General features: G+C 41.8%; 1 protein-coding gene across 5 annotated transcripts in view; it reads left to right on the top strand.

Annotated features, from left to right (window-relative positions):
* The window catches only part of amot (angiomotin), a 78,420-nt gene extending 55,650 nt beyond the window's left edge, over positions 1–22,770 (top strand). For 4 of the 5 annotated variants that reach the window (XM_038708213.1, XM_038708217.1, XM_038708215.1 and 1 more), the window contains 4 exons: positions 5,955–6,083; positions 18,142–18,380; positions 18,714–18,968; positions 20,752–20,885. In XM_038708213.1, coding sequence (XP_038564141.1) covers positions 5,955–6,083; positions 18,142–18,380; positions 18,714–18,968; positions 20,752–20,885 — 757 coding nt within the window. Of the gene's footprint in view, positions 1–5,954; positions 6,084–18,141; positions 18,381–18,713; positions 18,969–20,751 lie in introns of all 5 variants that reach the window. The other variant, XM_038708216.1, reaches the window with a different exon arrangement.
* The last annotated feature ends 2,192 nt before the right edge of the window (positions 22,771–24,962 follow it).

Raw genomic sequence — 24,962 nt, forward strand, 5'->3', positions numbered from 1 at the left:
TCTGCATACATTGCCAGTTTTCTAACTTGTTGCAGCTCGCACATTTTTACACACACAGATTTCACACAGTGTGTTCACTAGAACTAAACCTGCATTCTATGGCCAGCAGGGGGCAACTCTACTTGCAAAAAGAATTCAGATTGTATAGAACTCTATGCGAAAATGTGCCTATTTCTCACATAATTTATTACCTCGGTAAACACTTTTTATTATTTTTATTATACTTTTATTTTACCAGGAAAGTTAATTAAGAACAGTTTGGCAGGAGCCAAAGTCCTCCTGTGGAAAAGGGTACTGGGATTAAAAAAACAAACAGTATAAACAGTACACAGAGGACGCAAGACAACAACACAGTCCCAACAACAAACCAATAAGTTTATTGTCTTCAATGGTCCGAAATGTCGCTGTGTGTAAGGCTGAGACCTACTGCTATCCAGGTGCTAGGATTTTGGACGCAGCTCATTAGCAAGCACTCAAACGCTGAAACTGTTGGATCTAATGACATTAGGCTCCGTCAGTTGGAAAAACTGTACGAGGACTTTAAAAAAATTAACAGACACTATGCTGGATTCCGGTAAGCAGTGTATCATCTCCCGCCCATTTCCATCACCCTGTTTCACCAATATTACTTTTAATGGTATTCGTCAACTACATGTCTGGCACAAGGGTTTCACCTGGGCAAATGGAATCCCTTATGTGGATAACTTCGCAGCCTTTTTTGACCGACCAAATCTTTCTTCAAGATGGATTGCACCCTAACAGGTATGGTGCCAGTATTCTCTCGTCAAACGTGACATTTTCCCTGAATTCGTGTAGAGCCTTAAATGCTTGACGGCGTGAGCAAAAGAATTTTAGTAACAAGATGTTTGTTATTCCTTTCCATATCTAACACCAGGAATCCACTGACTCTGGCAGGTTACGACTGTGCCACAGTTTTGATCCGTCCATAGTTTTCAAAGTCCACTGGAAGTGTCTCAGAAGCGTTTCAGCAGTGGAGTGTGCAGCCTGCCCCACGTTATTGACTTGTCATTAATTTGTCCATTTTGTGCTTCTGCTACCATCACAGCTCTCTGTGACATTGTTTCGTTCCGTCAACTTCAGGCTGCATTTCCCACAAGGAGAATTTTAGAATCAGAGCATTTTGCCTACCTAATTTTGCTGACAGGTTTAGATTTTGTTGATTTGGTAATCAGTGTTTGCATTTTGTGCTTCTACTGTGATTAAGTAGGCTACGTAGTTAAATGATTTCTTTTTGTGTGCTTTTTTACCATGTTTACTGTTGTTTTACGATCGGGAGTCTCCACAGGGTGTTTTATATTGAAAATTGACCGTATTCTCTTTGCCGTTCTGTGTCTGACTTCCTGCCTGGTTCAATCTGCTCTGTGTTGCTTGACGCTGCTAGCGGCAAAAATAGACCTGCTACCTATTCTCTGTGGAGCGGAGAGCTGCTTCCGGGTCGCATCTGGTAGACTCACGAGCACCATAATGGCCGCAGTTAGCTCCAGCAACCGCGGCGCAGAGTCAGTGGATTTTAGGGGTAAAAGACTGAGTCAGATGGTGACAAAATGTGATCTGAAGCCTTGTGGGGTAATTTAATTACAATCAGTACACAATATCTTAATTGTATTCTTAAACCTGTAACCAGTGATTTTTAGTGTTTTTAGAAATCGTAACGAGCGGAGCTTTTGCACTAATGCATAATGCCTAAAATGGATTTTATTAAGATTTTGGTTTCCCAGTTAAACATAGAAGTTTTGATTTTAAGTAAAACAGGGTTAACCAAGAATGATAGATGCTAATCAATGAATTATTCATAATATAGGCATAGTGCTGGATGGATACAATGTATAAAGAGCAGATGGTTGAGTAAAGGTGTTGGCTTAGTGAATTATACAAAGAAGTCAGATTATATTAAATACTACTTTTTCTTACACAGCTCATCACAGAGTCTACTAGGTCCAATGTAAAGGTGCCCTCAAAGTCTACTCTGATTGATTATATTTTAACAAATGCACCTGACAGATATTGTGCTAGAGGTGTCTTTCCTTTATATATTAGTGACCATTTTTCTATTGCATGTAGAGATGTTAGAATTCAGAAGGGCCAACCACTTATTATCATTAAAAGAAACATTTTAATGAACAAACTTTTTTAAAGATCTTGAAGACAGTGACTTGGATTGCATTGGTGAGCTTTCAAACTCAGAGCATTTTATTAAAGTTTTTAATTCTGTTGCTGATATGCATGCCCCTTTTAAAAAGGTTTGGGTGCAGTGTAGATCAAATCCATGGTTTAATAATGATATTTCTGATGCTATTTATAACAGAGATGTGGCTTGGGCCAAGGCTAGAAACGACACACTACAGTGACAACACTGCAGCTAATGAAATGCATTACACTAACACCATAAAACAACCGAATCAGAAAGGCTGGAGAAACACGGAGAGAGTCACATTAGCTTGCCGGCTAACGCTGAGCAGTTGCTAATATTATCCGGTGCAAAGTTGCATTGCTTTCCACATTACTTCACCAACTAATGCAACCCATGTTACTATCATGTGTACCACCGATATTATGTCAAAGCGACTAACCTTACAGTAACGTTACATACTGCCGTCTAACTGTTATAAACTGTGACAACAATCTCATTATAATATTCTGTATTACAATATTCAGTCCAGCTCACCAACCGTTGGTCGATCCAATACATTTAGCTGTGCTCACATTGCTGAGCCTCCAGTGAAAGATAAGCAGATAGTAATAGTAAACCTGAGTTTCCAGCATGTTGTGTGAAGCTGTCTCACTGTCTCTATAGTATTGTTTTGATAAATTATCACTACTACTACTAAGATGATAGCCGGATACTTACAAGAAAAACACGATAGTCAAGATTTTACAATAAAAACATTTGATGAAGATTAAGTCCTAGATACCTTACTTACTATAAATGCTAGGAAATCAACTGGTCCGGACAATTGGATCCATGCCTGCTGGTCAGGGCAGCACCCTTTATTTCAAGGGCACTAACGCATATTTTTAATCTAACTCTGTCAACTGAAGTAATTCCAATGATTTGGAAAACTGCGTATGTGCTCCTGCTTCACAAAGAAGGAGACACTAGAGTGCTTGATAATTATCAAACTATATCAGAGCTGTCTTGCCTGGCTAAAATTCTGGAGTCTCTAGTAAATACACAGCTTCATTCTTTTTTAACTGAAAATGACGTAATGAACAAATACCAGGCCACAGTACGATTACCTTGGCCACGCTGGTTGTAGATGATTTTGTTAAGGCCTTGTATGCTAAACTAAGTTGTGTTGCTTTATTTATTGACCTCATCATTGGTTATGAAGAGGAATACTTGTTTGGGGTTTCAAAACTATCTTGATAGGGCTCAAGCAGTTATCTCAGATGGATGTGAATCAAACCTTTTGGCCTTTACATAAAGGAGTTCCCCAGGGTTCAATCCTGGGTCCTTAATTGTTTACTATATATAAATGATATTTTTAGGCTTCTGAGTAAGTGTTAACAGCTCACTTTTATGCTGATGACACAGTGTTGTGCACGGCAGTTCCCTCTCTAGCACAAGCACTTTTGAACTCGATTTTCAGGTTTTGCAGAATTTCTTTTAGATCTTCACTCAGTTTAAATTAAAATAAAACGTAAAAGTATATAGTGTTTTCAAGATCTGGAAACATAAGTGATGATTCTTTCAAACTTACCAATTTACAATTCGTTTTTTTTTTGTGTGTTTTATTTTATTGTAAATATATGCTTAGCGTAGTTTAAGTGTGCCTCTTTTGTTTTTGCACTTGTAATATGGGGCACATCTGTAAATGAGACCTCGGTCTCAGTGTTTTTTCCCCCTGTATAGATAAAATATGAATAAAAAGTAAAAAAAAATGCTTCAAGCAGGACAATGCACGATGTCACAAAGCTCAAATCATCAATCATCAAAACTGGTTTCTTGAACATGACAGTGAGTTCAGTGTAAATATTTTTTAAATATTTTATAGTTAGGTCTATATATATACTGTGTATATATAACGTTTTTTGTTTACCTATTTACTAATGGTAATTGGGAAATGAGCCGTTTTTCGTTGTTGTTTTCTTCGTTTCAAAACGAAAATCTGTTGGCTGCCAAGTACACAGAGCCGTATGAAATTCGTTTGAAACACCCCACTTTGATGACCGAGTTGATGCATATAATTTGGTAATGAATGATTGATGAAGTGGGTGTGGCTTTTTACAACAAATGCATATTTCTAGACAATTCACATTCCAAACTTAAAAAAAGAAAACGTTAAATGTTATGCTCTTTGTATTAAATTTTTCAACTTTTCCAACTCCCAATTTTTGAACAGTGTATTGCAATACATTTGAGATTTCAGGTTTGGTGAGTTCGTTGCAGATTTCTGGATCTTCAGCAATACCTTGCGATTTATTTCAGTTGTCAGCATTCATTTTCTGCAGGAAAAGCAATTTTCTAGTTATTCCTCATCTTCTGGCTGGATTTTTGTCCAGCTGCTAGTCCCATACCATGGCCAGCACATACGCAAAAAATACATTAAATTGCTCGGATCAATCAGGATCAGCGTGCCATGACTTTTCTCAGAGATCAGCCCAGTCGTCATGAAGAGAGCTCATACCCAACCCTCTTTGGCCACACTGCTTCGCCATACATAAAATGACACAACAAAAACAAAATTTAAAGTTTAAACAGGCCAACAACAAGTGGGATTCATTACATTTTTAACTCTCTATATTTTTAACACCACAAACATGAAAGTTACATCAGTGCGTGCTGCGGACTCATTTGGTTCAGATGATATCTTTATTTGGATCTTTACTGGATTTACAGTCTTTGAGCTAGGAGCAGGGTTTTGAAAGTATACACTACTAGTTGTTAGCAATTAGAATTACTACTGAGTAGAACAGAATACCTCACAACTGATGTCATTAAACAATAAGTGATTAGAATTGGATTTTTAATTTTGAGTTTTTTCCTTTAGATATAAGAGGCTTAAAAAGTGATTAAAACAAGCCAGCTGATTTATTGGAAGCGCAAAAAGAGAGTGAGAGGTGCAGGAAGAAGGGCGACATGAAATAGTTCCTGTTTGAACTTTGTGAAGCTTCATTTTACATGTTTTAAGGTACATGTGTTGAATTATTTGTTTGAACTTTAAAAGTCAGATTGCAGAAAGACAGGAAAGGGCAGTACTTCAGGCACATTCAAAATTTTTCAGTTGATGTTCTGGTTGCTGAACAAAGATTCTTTTGTTTGAGCAATGGAATGGATCTTGAATGAGGTCCAGCAAACGGCAGCCAGAATAGCAGCAACAGTGTCAGTCAAGCTAAAATGTGTTTTCCTAAAAACAAAGTACCTAACGTCTAATGGTCATTAGAGGTAATACAGCTCATGGCATTTTTTTACACTCACTATACCACCCTGCTATGGTGGGTACTGCCAGTTTGAAATGGTCTCCTCAGTGTCTGTTTCAGCTGTTTCAGCATTCAGCAGCATAAATTGTACTTGCAAGTATCTCCAGCTTCAAACTCGAACGGGCTGGGAGTCTCACATGCAAGTCAGATTTGTTGCAAAATCATGAAATATGCAAAACCTACTTTTTCCGACTCCTCATAGGCTGAGAATCAGATCTGCACAAAACCTTGCACATAGAATCTGTGGATCTGTCTCTCATGATCAAAAGTTATTAAAATAATTTTGGAACTCCAAAAAATGTAACATAGGAAAATCTTACATACTCATACGTAATTGTTATCTTACGTACTCATACAAAGGAAGTGACGACATATCTCCACAATACAGGCCAATAGCTTCCCATGCCAATTGACCACAAGAAAATCCTGAAATATACAAAAAAAAAAAAATCTAAAATACTCGAACTAAATGTTTTCCGATCTCTGTGCTGCTCTCCACCTACGACTGGCAGGGATACATCTGTAGCAGTGATCAGCCATTCTCCCAGCAGCAGCTATGACACATCGGTTGAGGCTCGAATCCAAAAGGAAGAAGAGGAGATTCTCATGGCCAATCGGCGCTGTCTGGACATGGAGAGCAGGTAATGCACACTCGACATACATGCAGCCTCCCTGAGACCTGGATATGTTAATATAAATGCATGGAAACTAACAACAGCCTGGTAAATATTCATTTTTCTTGGGAACGTTATCTCATGAAGTTTCTCGACGATGATGAGTTTTTCTTTTCAGAGTGATATAGTGGATACAGTTACTGGTTTAACAAAAGGATCTTACTCTAGGTGTATCTCAGTAAAGATCCTTCCTTAGGTCCGTCCCAATGTTGTCAGACACTGGTAATAACATTCTGAGTCTCTCAGTGGCAAAAGCACTTTAGTGGATGTACTTTGACAGGACACAATTGCCCTCAAGGATTATATTACAGTCCTGTTTTGCTGCTGTCGACTGCAGCGGACTGAAAGATACCAAAGTTACCCTTTAACAAGTACAGAAACCAATCATATGGCTAGCTACATGGCTGTGTAATGTATGCCCAATTAATGTCTTGAGTCTACCTATTGTCTGCCTTGGTTAGTTGTGTCAGTAACATTCAGTGATGTTTTGGAGAGATGTTTCAGCTTTTAGCTTCCTACTTTAACCAGACAGCAGCAGGAGGGCCATCGACCAGACAGAAGATGTGGCCTGGCCCATGGCCACACACGGCACAGGGGGGAGTGAAATTTTAATTTAGCTATTCAACCTAACCGTTAACCCACCTATGCAAAAGGGGAGAGATAGCATTAAATAGTAAATATTTCTACTACAAGTTTCAAAGATTCATGTTTGGACTGATTACAGATACAGATATCAAACTCATGTCACACATGTTAACAAAAATTATATTTTAATTCATGCACTGCATGTTGTGAACTGCGACTGTTTTCATAGACTGGACAGAACAGGAAGTCACTTGACTTTGTCTTTCTCATTGCTCTTTTACCAGACAATGCATTATTCCACGAACCAGACAGAATAGCAACTCTCAACTGAACAACATCTTCATTCTTAAAAACCGAGGTGGCAAAGTGTCTTTTGTTTATCTTCTGAAAATTTTGTAAAATTCACCAGTATGCTGAATGATGCATCCACACTGAAACTTTATTTCTGGAGATCTTTGAATCAAATGTTTTATCAGCACTTTATTGGATCAGAATGAATTCACTCCACACAAACTTATCCATATTTAAAAACCTTATTGTAGTACTACTGTAAATCCTGTGCTTTAAAACACCTTGACAAAGAACACCAAATAGTTCAACCTAAATGTCCAGAAAACCTTTTCAGACCATTCATATTAAGGAAATGTTACTACTACTGAGTCAAATAAAACATTGCTGACTATAAACTTTCAAAAACTACACATAGACTTCATAGCATAGCATCTGAGATTAACCTGACAATGAAGATTATTCATATTATTGATTATTAAAACTGTGTCTGATAGTTAAGTCTTAACCGTGTTGATGGATGGATGAACACAAATGTCCATTATGAAATTAAGAGTGTGTAAGTGTACTGTACAGGCCCGACAGAACATTTAACAGAGTGCTCATTCCCAAAAAGTTACATGGCATCAGTGCTTGCCAAGCATGACTACCCTACAGTAGAGAAACTGGATCTGGACTGCTCAAATGTGCCACCTGCTGGTTGTTGTTGTGCACCGCAGCTACTCCTAGATAAATTATTTTACTCGTTGCAATCATGTCAGATGAAACAAGTGACAGTTGTTCTCTGGTGCGTTTGTAGCTGTTACATGAACTCCGCAGAACCAACAACTGGAAGGAGATTGTCTGAAAAAGCAGGTCTCAGTGTGGTTCATTTGGGATGTGTAAGTGAAGCAGACCAACAATGAGGACTGTGTGATCTGTGATTTTAGCAAGAATTAAAAAGTTACATTGCTAATGGACCCATCTTTTTATCGACTTTCAAGGAAGAGATCTTAGTGTGTTTTCACTCTTGGTCCCTTTTAGCCTTTCAGCCCTTCTTTGCGTGTATGTGAAGGAAATGAACCATACTCATACCTCATCAGGTGACTTGTGCACACAAACAATGGTGGAGACGTTTCTTGGGTTATCATAGGCTGGACAATTAATTGAATTAGTTGGTTATTTCGGTTTTTTAATCCTGTTCCCCACTGTTTGTCTTTATCGTGGTGTTCATGTACTTTCACCTTAAAAACATACTACCATTTGTATAGCTTGACCCTGTCCCATCCCACCCATAACCACCTTCACTTTCCTGCAACAGAGGAAGCAACATACAGACTTTTATTAACAGACACACTGTGACGTAAATTGTACATTGACTGCCAGACTAAAAAACTTACTCGCTCGCTTTTACCATAACTTTCTGCCACTCATTCTATTTCAGTCGCTAACCTTCAAGACCTAACTGCTGCTCTTATAACAGCACCTCACATAGATGACATTTTTAGGAATGATGAGGGGAAGTGTTGAGTGTTGCCGTGCTTGCAATGTGTTCCAATGGAAATGATTAATTTTGCACTGATATTAGTAATAGTGTGAAATTTTAGATGCGCTGAATAGGGGAACACACTATGTGCTGGTCAACACTATGTTATCAAATAATATTTAGATTATTGACATCGGTGAATTAATTTTATTTATTTTATTTAAAGTGTTTATTTTGAATATGCGTAAAAAGAAACATCAGACATGAAATAATTGAAACAAAAAACGACATAATAAATAAGTCAATAATAAACAAATTACAGCCAAGGCAATTATTCAAACAGGAGTGGGAAGAAATAGTTTGAGCATATTTACAGTACAAACCTTGTCAATGAACTATGAGGAAAAAAACACTGCAAAAAAACAAACAAAATAAGTGTAATCGTAATCCAGGTAAAGTGTTCAAATAATCGTGATTTTGATTTTAGGTCATATCATCCCACCCTAGGTTATCATACAGGCAGTGGAGAGGCTTTTACCAAAGAGGTGTGAGATGGAACAGTATTCTATGTTAGTGGAGATCCTCCATAACTTAACAGCAACGCAATGCTTCACTGTCAAAAGTATCCTTATCCTTGATCCACTCAGTGTGGCGCGCGTGCAGCCCCGGACATCTAAGGGCATCACAGACCTGTTATTGCTCAATCTCGTGTGGCTGAACGCCACTTGTCCCTCTAAGAAGATGGACGCCGACCGCACGGGGCCGTGTAACTAGTAAGTTCTATGCCACTGATGGAAAGGTCTCAACTGCTGGCAGAATTAGAGCAAAATGTCCCTGCCCATTCTGAAATTCCGAGAGTGTCAGTCAAGGCATTTGTGCCCTCACACCAAATCCCAGATCTGGGTTTTGTCCAGCACGATCTGTGAACATATATAGAATCAATGTCCACCAGCACCAAAAAGAGAATGTCTGAATCGTTTTTGTTCTTCTGTTAATCTGTTAATGTGTTTACCATTAGGATGTTGCTTGTAGTGGGATGAGAATTAGCTAGGTGCACATTTCTGAATTCACTTTTATATGTAATACCAACCTTCCAGGTGAAAACTGAAGTCTCACAAGTGTTGCTAGTTTCATCAGATGCTGCCTGATCAGTTTGTATTGTTGCTCCATGCCTGCCTCCTTTACAATCTCCTCAGTCATGTTTTGTGTTCAAATGCAGGCTATGTTGAGTCAGGCAGCAGGTGACAATTCAAAATATAAAAAATGTATAGAATATAATGCAGTGAGGCTTTCTGACATTCTGTAGCTATTGCTTTTAAATATCCAATATTTCTCCTGTAGATAAACTTTTCTAATTTAACAAATTCCCCGCTGAGTCAGCACACATGCAGGCATGATTCAGTCTTCCCTCTTTTGTGTCTTTTGCATGGGGATGTGCATGTGGCACCTTTTCACCTCAAATAAGTTAATTTTTAAGTTAAAAACTCCCGGACTTTAAGAAATCCTGTTTTAGCAGGTTTTCTGCTTATGTTCAAAACTTTCTGCACATTCAGAATCTCTGTGCTGTGTGCTCTCTGACATGTCGAAAAAAAAAAGACATAATATTAAGAGACTAACATCATCATTTGATGAGAATTCATAAGATCGTCTACCCTCTGTTTATTGCTCCGCTGGAATTATCCCCTTTACATTGTTTGACAGACACAGTGCACAGACTACATGTTGCACATGAAACTGAAACCAACTGGAACACTCACCACAAATCCACACACACGATAACTTAACAGCACCTCACAGTCCCAAACAGAGCAAGGCTGCACCTCAGATTTTAGATGTTTAAATTGCGAAACTCTACACAACGACTTGACTCGTCACAACTGTCTGGACTCGAGGTGCTCTTAATTACTATCACGGCGTACACCGGTGTCACAGCAGCTGGGCTGAGTTCAATTGCAGAACGTCGAAAACCTTCTCTTGCGGCGCCCTCTGACATTTTGCGCCCTAGGTAACCGCCTATGCCACGGGCCAGCCCTGTTCAAATGGGATCTAATTATTAGGGCCTGAGCACGAAAGTGCCGTCTGCCGGCCCGCTCAAGGTCCCGGCGCCCGAGCGACCTCCAAGCCTGCACCCCGGCAACCCTGCGTCCCTCCGCTCGAAACATCTCTGAATGGACAGTCGTCCGGTTCCAGAAAGAACTCAACCGGAGAAACATCTCCTTCCAGCATTCCGACAATAAAGCGAAACTTTTCCAACTGTACAAGGACACGCACACTCTCCAACGGCGAGCTCCCCAGCACTTCCGGGTCGCTAGTGTTACTTCCCGGGGCAACGCCAACGACTCCGCGGCGCGTCTCACAGCAACAGAAGCATTACAACTCCACATCAGCTCTCACACAGGGCCAGGTCGTATCAAATTCAGTTGCACCTCAATCTCTTTCTCATTCGTTTTTCTATTTCTCAAACATCACTATCAACTAGAGCACATGCATCCCTCCATCCCCGCATCCTTTCCTCTTCCCTTGTTCCTAATTTCCCTATCCCATCTCCTCTGGCACCATCGGTCCTTCCTACCCCGATACCGGCTACCGCAGCCGCCCATAGACCTCACCTACACATGAGATCTACGAAAACGCCATCGACCAGACTATTCCTACTGTCTGCACTTTAGTCGACACGTACGCCTTCTCTTGTAACTACATTGCTAAATAAACAAACAAATATAAATAAATAAATAAAATGTAAAAAAATAAAATACAAATGGTTTGCTTGCAGCCAAACACGCAAGCAACTCAACGAAAGACAGAGAAGAGCGCGCCCCTTTTCTCCTCATGTGCCTGTACCATAAACCGTATAATAAAGTTCTGCACGTGGCAAGTACATGTGTGATTTAACAGCTGCACACCTTCGACTGCGGTCTAAGGCATGTTTGCCTCCGTTGCAAGTTTCCACCACAAGCTCGGATTTCCGTTGGTGTCATCTTTCGGTACCGTCACTTCGCCATACATTTTTATGCGCTATTCCCGCACGTCCGCTGACTCAGTCAATGCGATACTCACCCATCAATCACGCCACCGCCTGCACCGCAGGACGAGGAGCCTGGCCATCCAAGGCAGATATCAACAGCGCTTCGAAGCGTTTCCCACTCTGCCCGACTACTGGCACCTTTTCGTTGTTCTCTGAACGGCCGTCACTACTTTCTCGCCTAACCTTTGGGCGTAAAAGCAGCCGAAATATAAACTGAAATAAATAAACAACAAAAGCTAACTAAATTAATTAATATATTGAATATATATATTTAACATATATTAACGTCTCAGATGACTTCCTCACCTTTTTGCCACCCTCTACGGTTTCAACATCTCAAATTCCGCACTCCACCAACTCGGAGTCCCAGGGTCACTCAGGCATCCTTGCCCCTGAAAAAACACATTGCATTTCCTTGCTAATTTCTAATTTCCTTCCCGCCACCGTTGCACCAAACGGCGTCTTCTCTCACTACTGGGCCACTTACCTACACCACCCCATCCCACAAGGTCTGTCCTTCCTGTCACATCTCCCTTCCATAGCCGCTTCCGTCCCATCTCTCCATGACCACATCAAACCAGACGCCGCATGCATGAAGCTTAAACATAGTTGCGTTCCTTTCATCCTGGAACGGCATCTCCCTCTCCACGTCACCAAGCCAGAAGTCATCCAGCCCTCCACAGATGCTGCCCCTCCTGTTGTCTTTGGCTACTGCGGCGGTAGTCGGTTCGCAGCGGACTGGCCACCTGAATTTCTAGCCCTCCCTCCTTCCCCTACCATCGACGACACCTACCCAGTTTATCGCAGCCATTCTTTGGGGGTCCAAACTGTCTAAGAAACTATCACAGTATACTCAGACTTTGTGCAGTGGTAGACATAATTAACAGAGGATGATCCCATTGCCCAGACATAACGCAACCCATCCACCTTGGTTCAGCACAGTGCCATTCGTCATCCGAGCCACTCATATCCCAGGCTACGAAAACACTATTGCCGACACTCTTTCTTGCTCAGATCAGGCCACCTGACTCCATTCGCGGACAGAGTCCTAGAATCCACATTCCTACTGACATTTTAGGCTTCTCACGCTGCCCAGAGTCCACCACCTCCAGCCTCAACTCAACTCTCCATACCATCCGCAGACACACTCCTTCATCACCCCAAATGCAGCGAAACCAACCAATCCGGTCTGCCGCAGCCCATCTACCTCTTCCGACTCGATTTCTTATCTCAGTCCATACGAACCATACAACTCTACGTAGACTCGATAATAGCCAGCCACGCCTTCCCCCCAAGATCCTCTGTATGTCACATAGACAGGCAAGTAGCCACTCTTCTGGTGTCACCAACTCCTCCGCCAAATTCTATCCAAATCCGGCATTTCCCCCAAACTCTACTCGGGCATCCGTTCCACATCAGAGCCGCCTCCGCTGTCTCCAGGCAGGGACTCCCAGCCAACATAACCAAATCCTCGGCTGCTGGTCCTCACCAGCGTACCTCACTTACATCCGTTACAACCTAAACATTTTGGGGGTTTTCGCACGTCCGCGGACTAAGAGACAGCTCTCCCACCCCGAGTCTCGACTCCACCGGTTCCCGCACACCTTCTCGCCAGTAGACACCGATCTGCTCTTCATTCACGCATCCATCGGCGCGGATCCGACTCCTCCCCTTCATCCTCATAATGTCATGAGGTCACAATAAACCATGTGTGATGTATGGAGTTGTGTTAGACCAAATAAATGCTTATGAAGTTTAGAATTTCTTTCTGGTCACCAAAAACCTCTCCTCCACACTCTAGGTGGTCATGTGACAAATGATGAAATCTCCAAAAAGTTGTAAAACTCCTCACTTCAAAGGTAAATTTCTACTAAACTAAGCATTTTTTGCAAATGCCAAATTTATTGAAACATTTCAGCATTGAAAGATCAAAGTCTGGTTTGAATGGAGTCTGTATGCATATATGCAGTGCTTGAAGTCGAAGAAATAGGTGCCAGTAGCCCACCCCCATACTATCCTCAACCTGAAGGAGAAACTAGTATAAATTAGTGTTAGTAAATATTACAACATTAAATACAAAGTATAATGTTAGTTTGCATCTGGGGTGAATGTAAACAGCAGCAACCGGATGATAATATGAAAGTTTCATCTTCACAATAAACAGTCTGACATCTGAGAAACAGAGTTCATCCTGACTGTGTTTGTGCACCAAGCGTCATCGATGTAAAAGAGTACTCTTCCTCTCATCTTGCTGGAGTCTTGCGCTGACAGCTCAGAACATGGACCACCTGCCGAGTGCTTGATCCAGGATGTTGATGGGGCAGGTCTCTGTAACGATGTGGGCACAACAGTCTCTGAATTCCGTTGTCTGGTCAATATGAATCCCATTTTGTCCAGACTGAATTTTTAGGAGCAGAATTAAGTCCAAGCTGGGCCAGCATGGCTCCTCTCCTGGCTCTCTTTCCTCTCCTCTGAGCTGCACACTCCTTGGCTCCTGGTCCAGTTGTTTGGGCCGTGGTCTGCTGCTCTTTAATCCAAAAACCCATTCTTCATCTTCCAATGACTGTTTATGTCACAGGCAACGCATGTTTTGGCAATAAAGCCGGAAAAAAACAGATAAAAAAACAAAAGTGTAGCAAAGTTTGAAGATAATGTAAAATATTAAATTGAAAAATCTGTTAAGGTGTGTATGCACAAAAAAGGCGTACGGCACTTACTAAGCAAACTGAGGGATTTTTATAAACCAAACCTGACGGGTCCTCCATGCTAACTCTGAGCCATGCATCTGCACATAAACTGGAGAAATGAGAAAATGTGACTCACACGGCAGAATGAAACGGTTTGAAATGGATACTGTTGTGTAAAATACAGTGCTCAAATCAATCTCATTAAATACTCCTTTCTTTACGTAGCTGAATGTGCTGACAACAAAATCACACAAAAATTATCAATGGAAATCAAATTTATCAACCCATGGAGGTCTGGATGTGGAGTCACACTCAAAATCAAAGTGGAAAACCACACTACAGGCCGATCCAACTTTGATGTAATGTCCTTAAAACAAGTCAAAATTAGGCTCAGTAGTGTGTGTGGCCTCCACGTGCCTGTATGACCTCCCTACAACGCCTGGGCATGTCCTGGACAGTCTGTGGTGCAATGGAGCGAGACATGATGTCCCAGATGTGCTCAATTGGATTCAGGTCTGGGGAACGGGCGGGCCGGTCCATAGCATCAATGCCTTCCTCATGCAGGAACTGCTGACACACTCCAGCCACATGAGGTCTAGCATTGTCTTGCATTAGGAGGAACCCAGGGCCAACCGCACCAGCATATGGTCTCACAAGGGGTCTGAGGATCTCATTTCGGTACCAAATGGCAGTCAGGCTACCTCTGGCAAGCACATGGAGGGCTGTGAGGCCCCCCAAAGAAATGCCACCCCACACCATTACTGACCCACCGCCAAACCGGTCATGCTGGAGGATGTTGCAGGCAGCAGAACGTTCTCCACGGCGTCTCCAGACTCTGTCACGTCTGTCACATGTGCTCAGTGTGAACCTGCTTTCATCTGTGAAGAGCACAGGGCGCCAGTGGCGAATTTGCCAATCTTGGTGTTCTCTGGCAAATGCCAAACGTCCTGCACGGTGTTGGACTGTAAGCACAACCCCCACCTGTGGACGTCGGGCCCTCATACCACCCTCATGGAGTCTGTTTCTGACCGTTTGAGCAGACACATGCACATTTGTGGCCTGCTGGAGGTCATTTTGCAGGGCAGTGCTCCTCCTGCTCCTCCTTGCACAAAGGCGGAGGTAGCGGTCCTGCTGCTGGGTTGTTGCCCTCCTACAGCCTCCTCCACGTCTCCTGATGTACTGGCCTGTCTCCTGGTAGCGCCTCCATGCTCTGGACACTACGCTGGCAGGCACAGCAAACCTTCTTGCCACAGCTCGCATTGATGTGCCATCCTGGATGAGCTGCACTACCTGAACCACTTGTGTGGGTTGTAGACTCCGTCTCATGCTACCACTAGAGTGAAAGCACCGCCAGCATTCAAAAGTGACCAAAACATCAGCCAGGAAGCATAGGAGCTGAGAAGTGGTCTGTGGTCACCGCCTGCAGAACCACTCCTTTATTGGGGGTGTCTTGCTAATTGCCTATAATTTCCACCTGCTGTCTATTCCATTTGCACAACAGCATGTGAAATTGATTGTCAATCAGTGTTGCTTCCTAAGTGACAGTTTGATCTCACAGGAGTGTGATTGACTTGGAGTTACATTGTGTTGTTTAAGTGTTTCCTTTACTTTTTTGAGCAGTGTATATTGAAATATTACCTCTGAGTGTTATTTAAGTTATTATGACCTAATGTGCAAAAACAGATTAAAGCCATTCTTAAACGAATAAACAAACACCTGTTTGAACACCATTCTCTCAAGTGTGCAAAAGAAATAAGATAATTTATTTAAAATGTGATCTTATGGTATTTCACTGATACCCCCTGGAGTTTCAGTTGATTTAGAACACCTCAGATATTTTTAATCAGGAATCACATTTAATTTGATCTGTAATTAATTCTTGCATGCTATGAACTGTATTCTCATAAATACAGAAGGACAGATGCCATTTTCACTGAGGCCATTTTTGATGCCTATAGTTTCATATAATGTTGTCACATCTTCGTTGCCCTATCCCCAGTCCTTTGAGCCGTGTGCGCCAGCATGTGGATGTGATGCGGCGCTTGTAAAATCACAAGGTATGGAAAATATGCTTTTGGTTTACTCCCTTTTCAAATGAGGGAATACACCCCTCCACCTCCCTCACTACTTTTCACTCCTACAAGTCGCTCATCAAGGGAGTGGAGCTCTGGTGTCCCCTTTCCTCCGGGGCCAAACACTTTGTACACCAAACAACTTCTTCTCTTCTCTCAGTCTATCTTATTAATTTTAAATTTGTAAATTAATTGTCTTTCCTCTTCTTATACTTTTTATACTTGTATATTGTATATTTCTATGTACATGCAGCAACCATGCAGTCCAAAACAAATTTCCTTTCGAGGACAATAAAGTATACTACTACTACTACTACTACTACTACTACTACTACTACTACTACTACTACTACTCTCCTGCTTCAACCTCCCCAAGAACTTTACTCTCACTATGGGTGGAAATTTTTTTTTAGGTTTTCTCTCAGAATTTGCTGTCCTTGTCTTTATGCAGTGTGTATGTTTTTCAGTGTGTGATTTAGTGGCATCTCTGGTGGTGAGGTTGCAAATTGCAAGGTGACTGACAGAGCACAAAAGGTGTCTCTTCTGAGACAGCAGAGAGTGGCCAGTCAAGAAATGAGGTTTCTTTAGGTAGATTTATTAAGAGATATTATTTAGTAAAACCATATGTTATTGTGACTTGAGATAACATGGAAATGCCCTCACCAAAACTGCCCTCCAGCAATAACATCTGGCCTGCTGCCAGATTACGGCACTTTCATAGCGGCAAAAATATAAATAAAAAAATGCTTTGATAGCCGTGCTGAAATAGATCTCAGACATGGCAGCAACAGTTACTCACATAATCACTTCCTCTTTAGGGGATTTGCCTACAAAATAAAAGCACGAGAATGTTTTTGCAGCAATGCTCTATATTGAGTTGAATTGAGAGCTTTTACTTTGAAAAATTCTGAACGACAATAAATAGTCTGTAGCCTTCTTTTTTCCCTCTGCATGGATACTGTGGAAATGAAAAAGCGTCAGTTTGTCCGTTTTTTTAATTTACTCTAGAAACATGGCAGCACAACATGGTCGACATCAATGTGAGGGTTCATTATGTAAGGTCTTTACACACCACCGAAACATAGTTATGGATCGTATATTGCATTTCTGTCAATAGATCATTAGAAATATTACACACTGAACCTTTACAGATGTTTCACTGACTGTTTATAGGCAACTACGGACATTAAAAGGGTGGGACAAGATTCTCACTCACCTTCTCTAACTTTTGAGTTGATAGGGATTTATAAAGGGAAATTGGTGTGGGTTGTGCACTGTGTCATGAATCAGAATATTTTTGTCCGTAAGCACTTTGTGTTTTGTTGTATGTTCTGATTTTGTAGCACTTTCCCTAAATCCCTGTCCTCGCGCTCAAATAGCCCCTGCTTACGGTTACATTTACCCTGCTTCTGCTCAAACTGTGAGCACTGCTTCTGGCAGTCAGGAAGAATGAAATCAAACAGAGGTGTGTTGTGTATTTTAGCAGAACCCTTGCTATTACTAATGACAGGTGAGGTCCAATTGCAGTCTCGACTTATATGTAATGCATCAGTTCTTTCTCGGTGAGCTCTTTGTGACACCAAAGTGGTAAATAAACACATAAGACCCGTTGTTGGTCTCCGTACTTTTATCTCCCTACCAGTGTCCATGTAGCGCTGATAATGCAGCATGACATCACCAAAACAAATGAGTTACTTGTCAGTCTATTTGACTTTATGTTTACTCATCTTGATTCTTCAGTAAAAATCAACATGAGCATGAACATGGAGCAGACCAAGGGAAACAATCGGTCGTTCTTTTCTGTAGTCTGGACCACATAAACTGAACTAGAGTTGTCAAAGCTCTCAGGGTCTAACATGCAGTAACTGTGGCTCCAATCTGGTCCTCTGTCTGCCTAATCCAGGATAAAGAATCTCCATGCCCAGATCATAGAGAAGGACGCTATGATCAAGGTGCTTCACCAGCGCTCCAGAAAGGAACCCATCAAGTCAGACGCGCCATCTGCCATGAGGCCGTCCAAGTCTCTGATGTCCATCTCCAACACTGGCTCCGGTGGTTCAGGACTGCTCTCCCACAGCCTAGGACTTAGTAGCTCGCCCATTACCGAAGAACGCAAGGACACCAGCTGGAAGGGCAGCCTCGGTAAGAACAGCATCTCTTGCTGTGGGTGAAACAGACAGTTTCCAGGGCGGCTGTGGCTCAGGAGGAAGAGTGGGTTGCCCGTTAATCGAAAGGTTGGCCGTTCAATCCCCGGCTCCTCCAGGCTGCATGTCGAAGTGTCCTTGGGCAAGATACTGAACCCTGAATTGCCCCTGGTGGCTGTTCTGCCAATGTATGAATGTGTGTGAATGTCAGTTTCTGTTTGAGAAAAGACTACAAAAGCGCTGTACAAATATGCAGCATTTACAGTCACTTGTAGGTGTGCTGCTGTCAGTGGTTTGGAGTAACAATTGTTCTCTTCACATGTTCCTCCAGGGGTTCTGCTGGGTCCTGAGTTTCGTACAGAGTCTCTGAGGACAGAGTCTATCTCATCATCCCCCTCCCCAGTGCTTCCTTCCACCCCGATGGCCGCAGGCCACTCGAAGACAGGCAGCAGAGACAGCTGCACGCAAACCGAGAAGGGCCAGAGTCAGGACACCAGCAAGCCCAGCACTCCAGCCCTGCAGAGCATGACGCTGCCTGCCCGCCTGTCCAGTCCCAGTCCTGTCTACATCCCTGACCGCATAGCAGGTCAGGTCACACTGTCTGACAGATGTTTAAGGCTCTGATCACACCACCATGCCTCAGTTGGAGAGTGGTCTCACGCATAGTTGTTTTAAGAGTCTCAAGAGTCTTTGAGCACCTCCAAATGTAGGTTTAGGACCCCAATGGACCCCAGTGAAGCGACACGTTTTCAGTATCAATTCAGACTATTGTCTCAATGAATTGTGTAGTCTATAAAATTTCCATCACATTTTCCCAGACTCCAAGTCTTCAACTGTCTGAAGATATTCAGATTAGAATGACACAAAACAGACAAGCAGAAATTATTAATATACTGTCAGTGGGTTGTGCACTGTGTCATGAATCAGGTAGGTAGGTTTATTGTCACAATATAACTATGTTGTAAACTATCATCAGTGGAGCAGTGCTGAGGATGAATTAGAGTTTAAGAGCCTGATAGCTTGGGGGAAGAAGCTGCTCTGCAGTCTGGTGGTGTGGCAGCAGAAACTTCTATATCTCTTCCCAGAAGGCAGCAGGGTGAACAGGCTGTGGCTGGGTGGGTACTGTCTTTTAGTATCTTTGGGCTCTGCGCAGGCACCTCACCTCACTGATATCACTGATGCTCGGGAGATGGGTACCAATGATCTTCTGAGCAGTTTGAATCACCCACTGCAGAGCCCTCCAGTCCTGGGCCGTGCACATCCCATGTTAGTGATGTTTCCAGTCAGGATGCTTTCTAGTAATACAGTATGTTGAATAGAACCAATGAACAAATGATCAGCATTGTCAATCTCTTACTGACCTAATTTTAGTAGTTTGACACATTTTTAAATAAATGAATGAATTCTTTCAACTACTACAAGTAATGACATCTAACCCAAAGTTCCAGGCAGGAGGCAGCAGCAACACACCTGACAGATACAAGGTCTGTCCCAGTACACTCACAACATGGACAAATTCACGTACCTACATCTTCCCAGTGTACTCATTCACCACATCTGTAGCCACTAGAAAAAGAGTTCTCATATTCCTGTAATTCTTAGAAATACAAGAATTACAAGGTGAGTTTGCAGGAGCAACGATGAATAAGACAATAAATAATTCAGCTTATTCTAAATATACAAAAAAATTTATTTACATCATGTAATAAATGTATATGTGATATTGTAAACATTACTAATGTTCTATAAGCTTTGGTCTGTCATGTTTCAGTGTGTAGAACCACACAAAATGTTGCATACTATGAATGCTGGGTAATTTTAATCATGACAAGGATTGCATTCAGTTGTAATGATTGATGTGATGCAGCCATGGCACTTCACCTTTTGTGGCCTCCTATTGGCTGAGTCAGGAGGCCATTGAGGGTAGTCATGGCCGTGTAACAACTCACTTCCTTGTTCACTCACTACTTCCTGTATAACAGAAGCTCAGTAGTTTACTGTATGGTGAGCAGTAAACTGTGAATTTTGGACACTTATGACTAGTCATCATCTTGTATCATCAGTGACAGGTGTAGAGTCAGTAATTTTCCCATCTATGAAATGTGACATGTTGCATTGTGGGATTGATAGCAGAAAGTAGTGTACATTACATGTTTGAGGCTCTACGATGAGGATAAATGTCACACTGGCATGAAATGGTGGACAGTAATGTAGTGCATGTAGAGTGAATAAAGAAGGATTTTTGTTTACTGTGCTGTATAACAAGTACTGGTTAACCTCCATGATTAAAGGTTTATAATACAGACAGACCAGATCATCAGAAATGCTGATGGATCATATTTTGGATGTTCTTTGTCGTCTCTGTGTAGATGTGCCAGTGTTTCACAGCAGCACCCTGGAGCGGAGGTTCCCTGTCCAGTCCCACCCACAGCAACAGGCACCTCCTCCAGCTCTGCCCACCCAACAGGAAGTGGACAACGACATGGTGGAGATCCTCATCTGAACCTATGACCTCTGGAAAAAAATCATCCAAACAAATGAGTGGATGGCAGCTCTACCAGGCAAACACAGTGACAGACATGTCAATTTTGCCAGCTCAGTCTGTGTTTGACTGACCCACACCAACACACATTTTCATTCTCATATTCACACGTGCATTCATTCAAACACTTCCAGCGTGACTGCAGGTTCTCACATTTCCTTCACTGAACCGCTGTTTATCATCCATCATATTAGGATAGCCAGAAATAAGTAGTAGAAGGCAGAAAAGATCTTGTCTCATCTCAGTGGTTTCCTAAATGTGTATTAAGAGGATGTGAACGTAAAAATGTAAAAGTTCATAGCCCCATATTTATTTTTCAAATGCATCTTTGTAAGCTGCCTTAGTGCTGTCTTTTTCACAATGATGTGACACATTTAACTTGTCGACTGATGTTTGAAGTTGAACGAGCTGAAGGGTTAGGCATAACCTTTTTTTTAAAGGTTGACACAGTTGACATTAATGAGATAGAAAAACTATAAAAAGGAGTGGGCAAAGATACAAGCCAAAATCTTCCTTAAAATTCAACATAAAGAGCATCCACATACACATGCATTTTGAACTTTTCCATTTAAGGTGAAGGATTTCTCTCTTTGTCCCTGTTGTGTGACTCCCTGGGGTCAATGTCTAAGATTTTGTTTAAATGCACTACTTTTTGACCTGGGGTGTTTAGTGTCATTGTTAGTGTATGTACAGAGTAATTGTGTCCATATTAACGGCAGCAACAATGGCATATCAGCATGTTTGCAAAAAATTACAAGCAAATGATTAATGATGAGGAAACTGGCTTTGCTACAATGATTTAGCTGTGAGGGGAAGCAGCTTGTTGCCTGGAGACATGAGAGAGGTGTGTAAACTGTCCTGTACAGTGTTGCTTGAGGCTCATTAGCTCCATTGGACCAAATGTATCAGCGACATTATTATTATTATTTTTTAATGGTAGTTAGACATGACACTTGGGTGATCAGTAATGATGTAAACTATAAACATTGTTAATTGTGTAAGTAGGGTAAATACTTTGTGTATGTACTGTCATGGCTGTGGAGGGTTCTGACAGCTAAGCCTTTCAGTCGTTACATTTCCACAACTATTGAATTAGGCAGTTTGGATGTTGCCTTTTTGTTAGCAGACTTGTTTTGCTCCATGGTTGGTGCAAAGTAACTGGCCCTGTTTGGTACTGGCACAAGCGCGCTGACATCTCTCCCTGAGTAAAACTACTCAATCTGATGAGCTTTCCCTTTTTTGTTAATCAGTTGACATAGCCCTCCTCCCTGTACACCAAGCTGTAAACTCATCTCCTCAATGGCAACAAATGTTCATTTTCCTGTCAGAGATGCATTTAAAATATAGGATATAGGATGAACAACACTAAAGTGTATCGTAGCAGAAAAGGGATACCTTGGCCAACTGAAGTCAAAGTGCTGCATGGATCAGTAAATACGCACAGTTGTTTACGAAACACTGAAAGCAGGTTTTCCTGAACAGTTCTTTCACCTAGCTCCTAAAATGGCCATGTGTAATTAGATAGCGTTTATTATCATGAATAAAATGTAGCTCTGTGAACGTGTAGTTAGACACACAAACTAACCTGCTTTCTCTTGGCTGCCTCCCTGCCTGGACAACATGAATGTTCTGCTTTTACTGTAGTTAATGCAATATCGTTATTTCAGCTGAAACACCTTACCATGTTGCTTCACTAGATTTTAATCATATACTTGCAGTAAATACATGTGTAAATAGGCAGTGTTTTTACTGTTCTTTATCTTATTTAATTTGTAACACCTTATCCTGTTAATTCACAACATTTAATTATATACTCACGACGACAAATAGCTTTGATATCATCCTACATCAGCCACACGTTTTATTCATTCTTTCTTTCCATTTTGACTTTCCCATTCCTTTGTGTAATTACTGGGGAACTTCACTGATTATCAGCGTTGGGATCGAGAGGCGGGCTCCAGCGGGTGGCGAGTATCAGGCAGGGTGTGTGTGTGGGAGTGTCCCGTGTGTTATTTATTAGGGCCCGAGCACGAACCGTGCGAGGTCCCTATTGAATTTGTAAAGATTTTATTTTTTTTATTTTTTTCTGCAAAGTAAGCTCAATATTGGGGGCCTAAACATACTCAAAAACTCACCAAACTTTGCACACATGTCAGAAGTGGTGAAAAATTTCGTATTTTATGGGTTTCGCGCATGGGCGTGACAAAATGACTTGCTAGCGCCACCTAGAAAATTGGAAAAGATTAGCCCCTCGTTCACGTTCAACCTACATGTACGAAATTTTCTGGGGACATGTATCGTATCAAGACGCACAAAAAAGCCTCAAGAACCCATATCCTAAACTCAACAGGAAGTCGGCCATTTTTAACTTTACAGCCATTTCTGGATGATTTACACACTTCGTACTTTAACGAACTCCTCCTAGGGATTTAGTCGGATCGACGTCAAATTTCTGCTGTGCCTTCTAAAGGCATTGAAGATGAAAAGTTGTGCTATTTGCGAGTTTTTGTCAATGGGCGTGTCTGTGGCGTTGATGATTCGCCATGAAACAGGAAGTTGTTGTAACTTCAGTGTACATGTTCACATCTGGACCAAAGTGTACATGTAGGATGAAAGTCCCGCCCTGAACACATGTACATGCCGACATTCACCCACAGTCATAGCGCCACCTGCTGGCAACAGGAAGTGACCTTTAACAAAGCAGCCCGCGCCGCACGTTTCACCTACGTGCACGAATTTTCTGTGGTACGTGTATCTTGTCCAGACGCACAAAAAAGTCTCTTGGAGCCATAGCCTAAACCCAACAGGAAGTCAGCCATTTTGAATTTTATGGCAATTTTTGGATGATTTACACACTCCGTACTTTAACGGATTTAGTCCGACCGACTTCAAATGGGCGTGTCCGTTGCGTGGCGTCAAAGATCAACTCTTCGCCATGACACAGGAGGTTGTTGTAACTTCAGTGTACATGCTCACATCTGAATAAAACTTTACGTGCTTGATAATTCTCCCACCCCGCAGTCATCTACACACCAATACCGATTTATATTCATAGCTATGTAGCTCCACATAGGGGACACGGAACCGCGTAGCAAATTCACAGCGGCACCGGCAGAGCTCCAGAATGTGCAACTCGGCCGGCTCACACCCGGACGCGCTACAAGTGCGAGGGCCCGCCCAAAGTGTAGACCTGGCAACCCTGCCCCCACTGATCACTATCGAACAGCCTTTTCAATAGCAGAGGCTCTTAATCACTCAGCATTTCACTTCCCATGCTTGAAGAACAAGATGGAGGAAATGTATCTTTTAGTCTCAAAATTGACAATGACTTTAATGTGAATATTTAGATTTTCAGGCACTTTTAGGTATTACTGTAACTACGATCCATCTGACTGGTTAGCAGATCAAAACAAACCATGAAAAGTATTTTCAGACACCATTTGACCAACTTTAATTTGAAATAACACCAGCCTCAAGGGGTTGTGAACATGAAAGGTATGCAACAATCGACTGCTCTTCCAGATACCAGACTAGGGCAGTTTTGCATTACGCTATGCATAATGAAGTACCTTCTGAGCTCGACATTGCGTGCTTTTCTCCAAATGTAACAGAATGGATCGGTACTCATCCCACATCATATAAGCAAAACCCTTGTTCATGTTCAAAATGCTAGAATTAGTGGGGTGAGGTCATTCCCTCGGCTTCAAAAATTTTGTTGAAGAAAGTGATAATATTTTGAGACCATTAGTCTCTCAAGAGATTGGAATGTGCTGCATTTCCAGAAATTTAATTGTTTGGTTTAATGTAGTGTACATAAGCTACCTATGAGCTTTTAAATCAAGCCACAATGTCAAGAATAACTGAGCCTTTACAAAGTCAAATGTTTATTTGACTTATGTGGTTAAATATTACATTTCCAGTGAGGTTAATATAGTTTGATTCAAAATGTCCACTGTACAACCAAAAATGTTGGACCAAAGAGGCTAAGAAAGGTCAGCTAACCAATGTAAATTAAGAATGCACTGATATGGATGCTGA

Source organism: Micropterus salmoides, unplaced genomic scaffold (assembly GCF_014851395.1).
Source record: "Micropterus salmoides isolate LMB-PRFRI ecotype aquatic unplaced genomic scaffold, ASM1485139v1 Ms_hic_scaffold_9, whole genome shotgun sequence".
Lineage (NCBI taxonomy): Eukaryota > Metazoa > Chordata > Actinopteri > Centrarchiformes > Centrarchidae > Micropterus > Micropterus salmoides.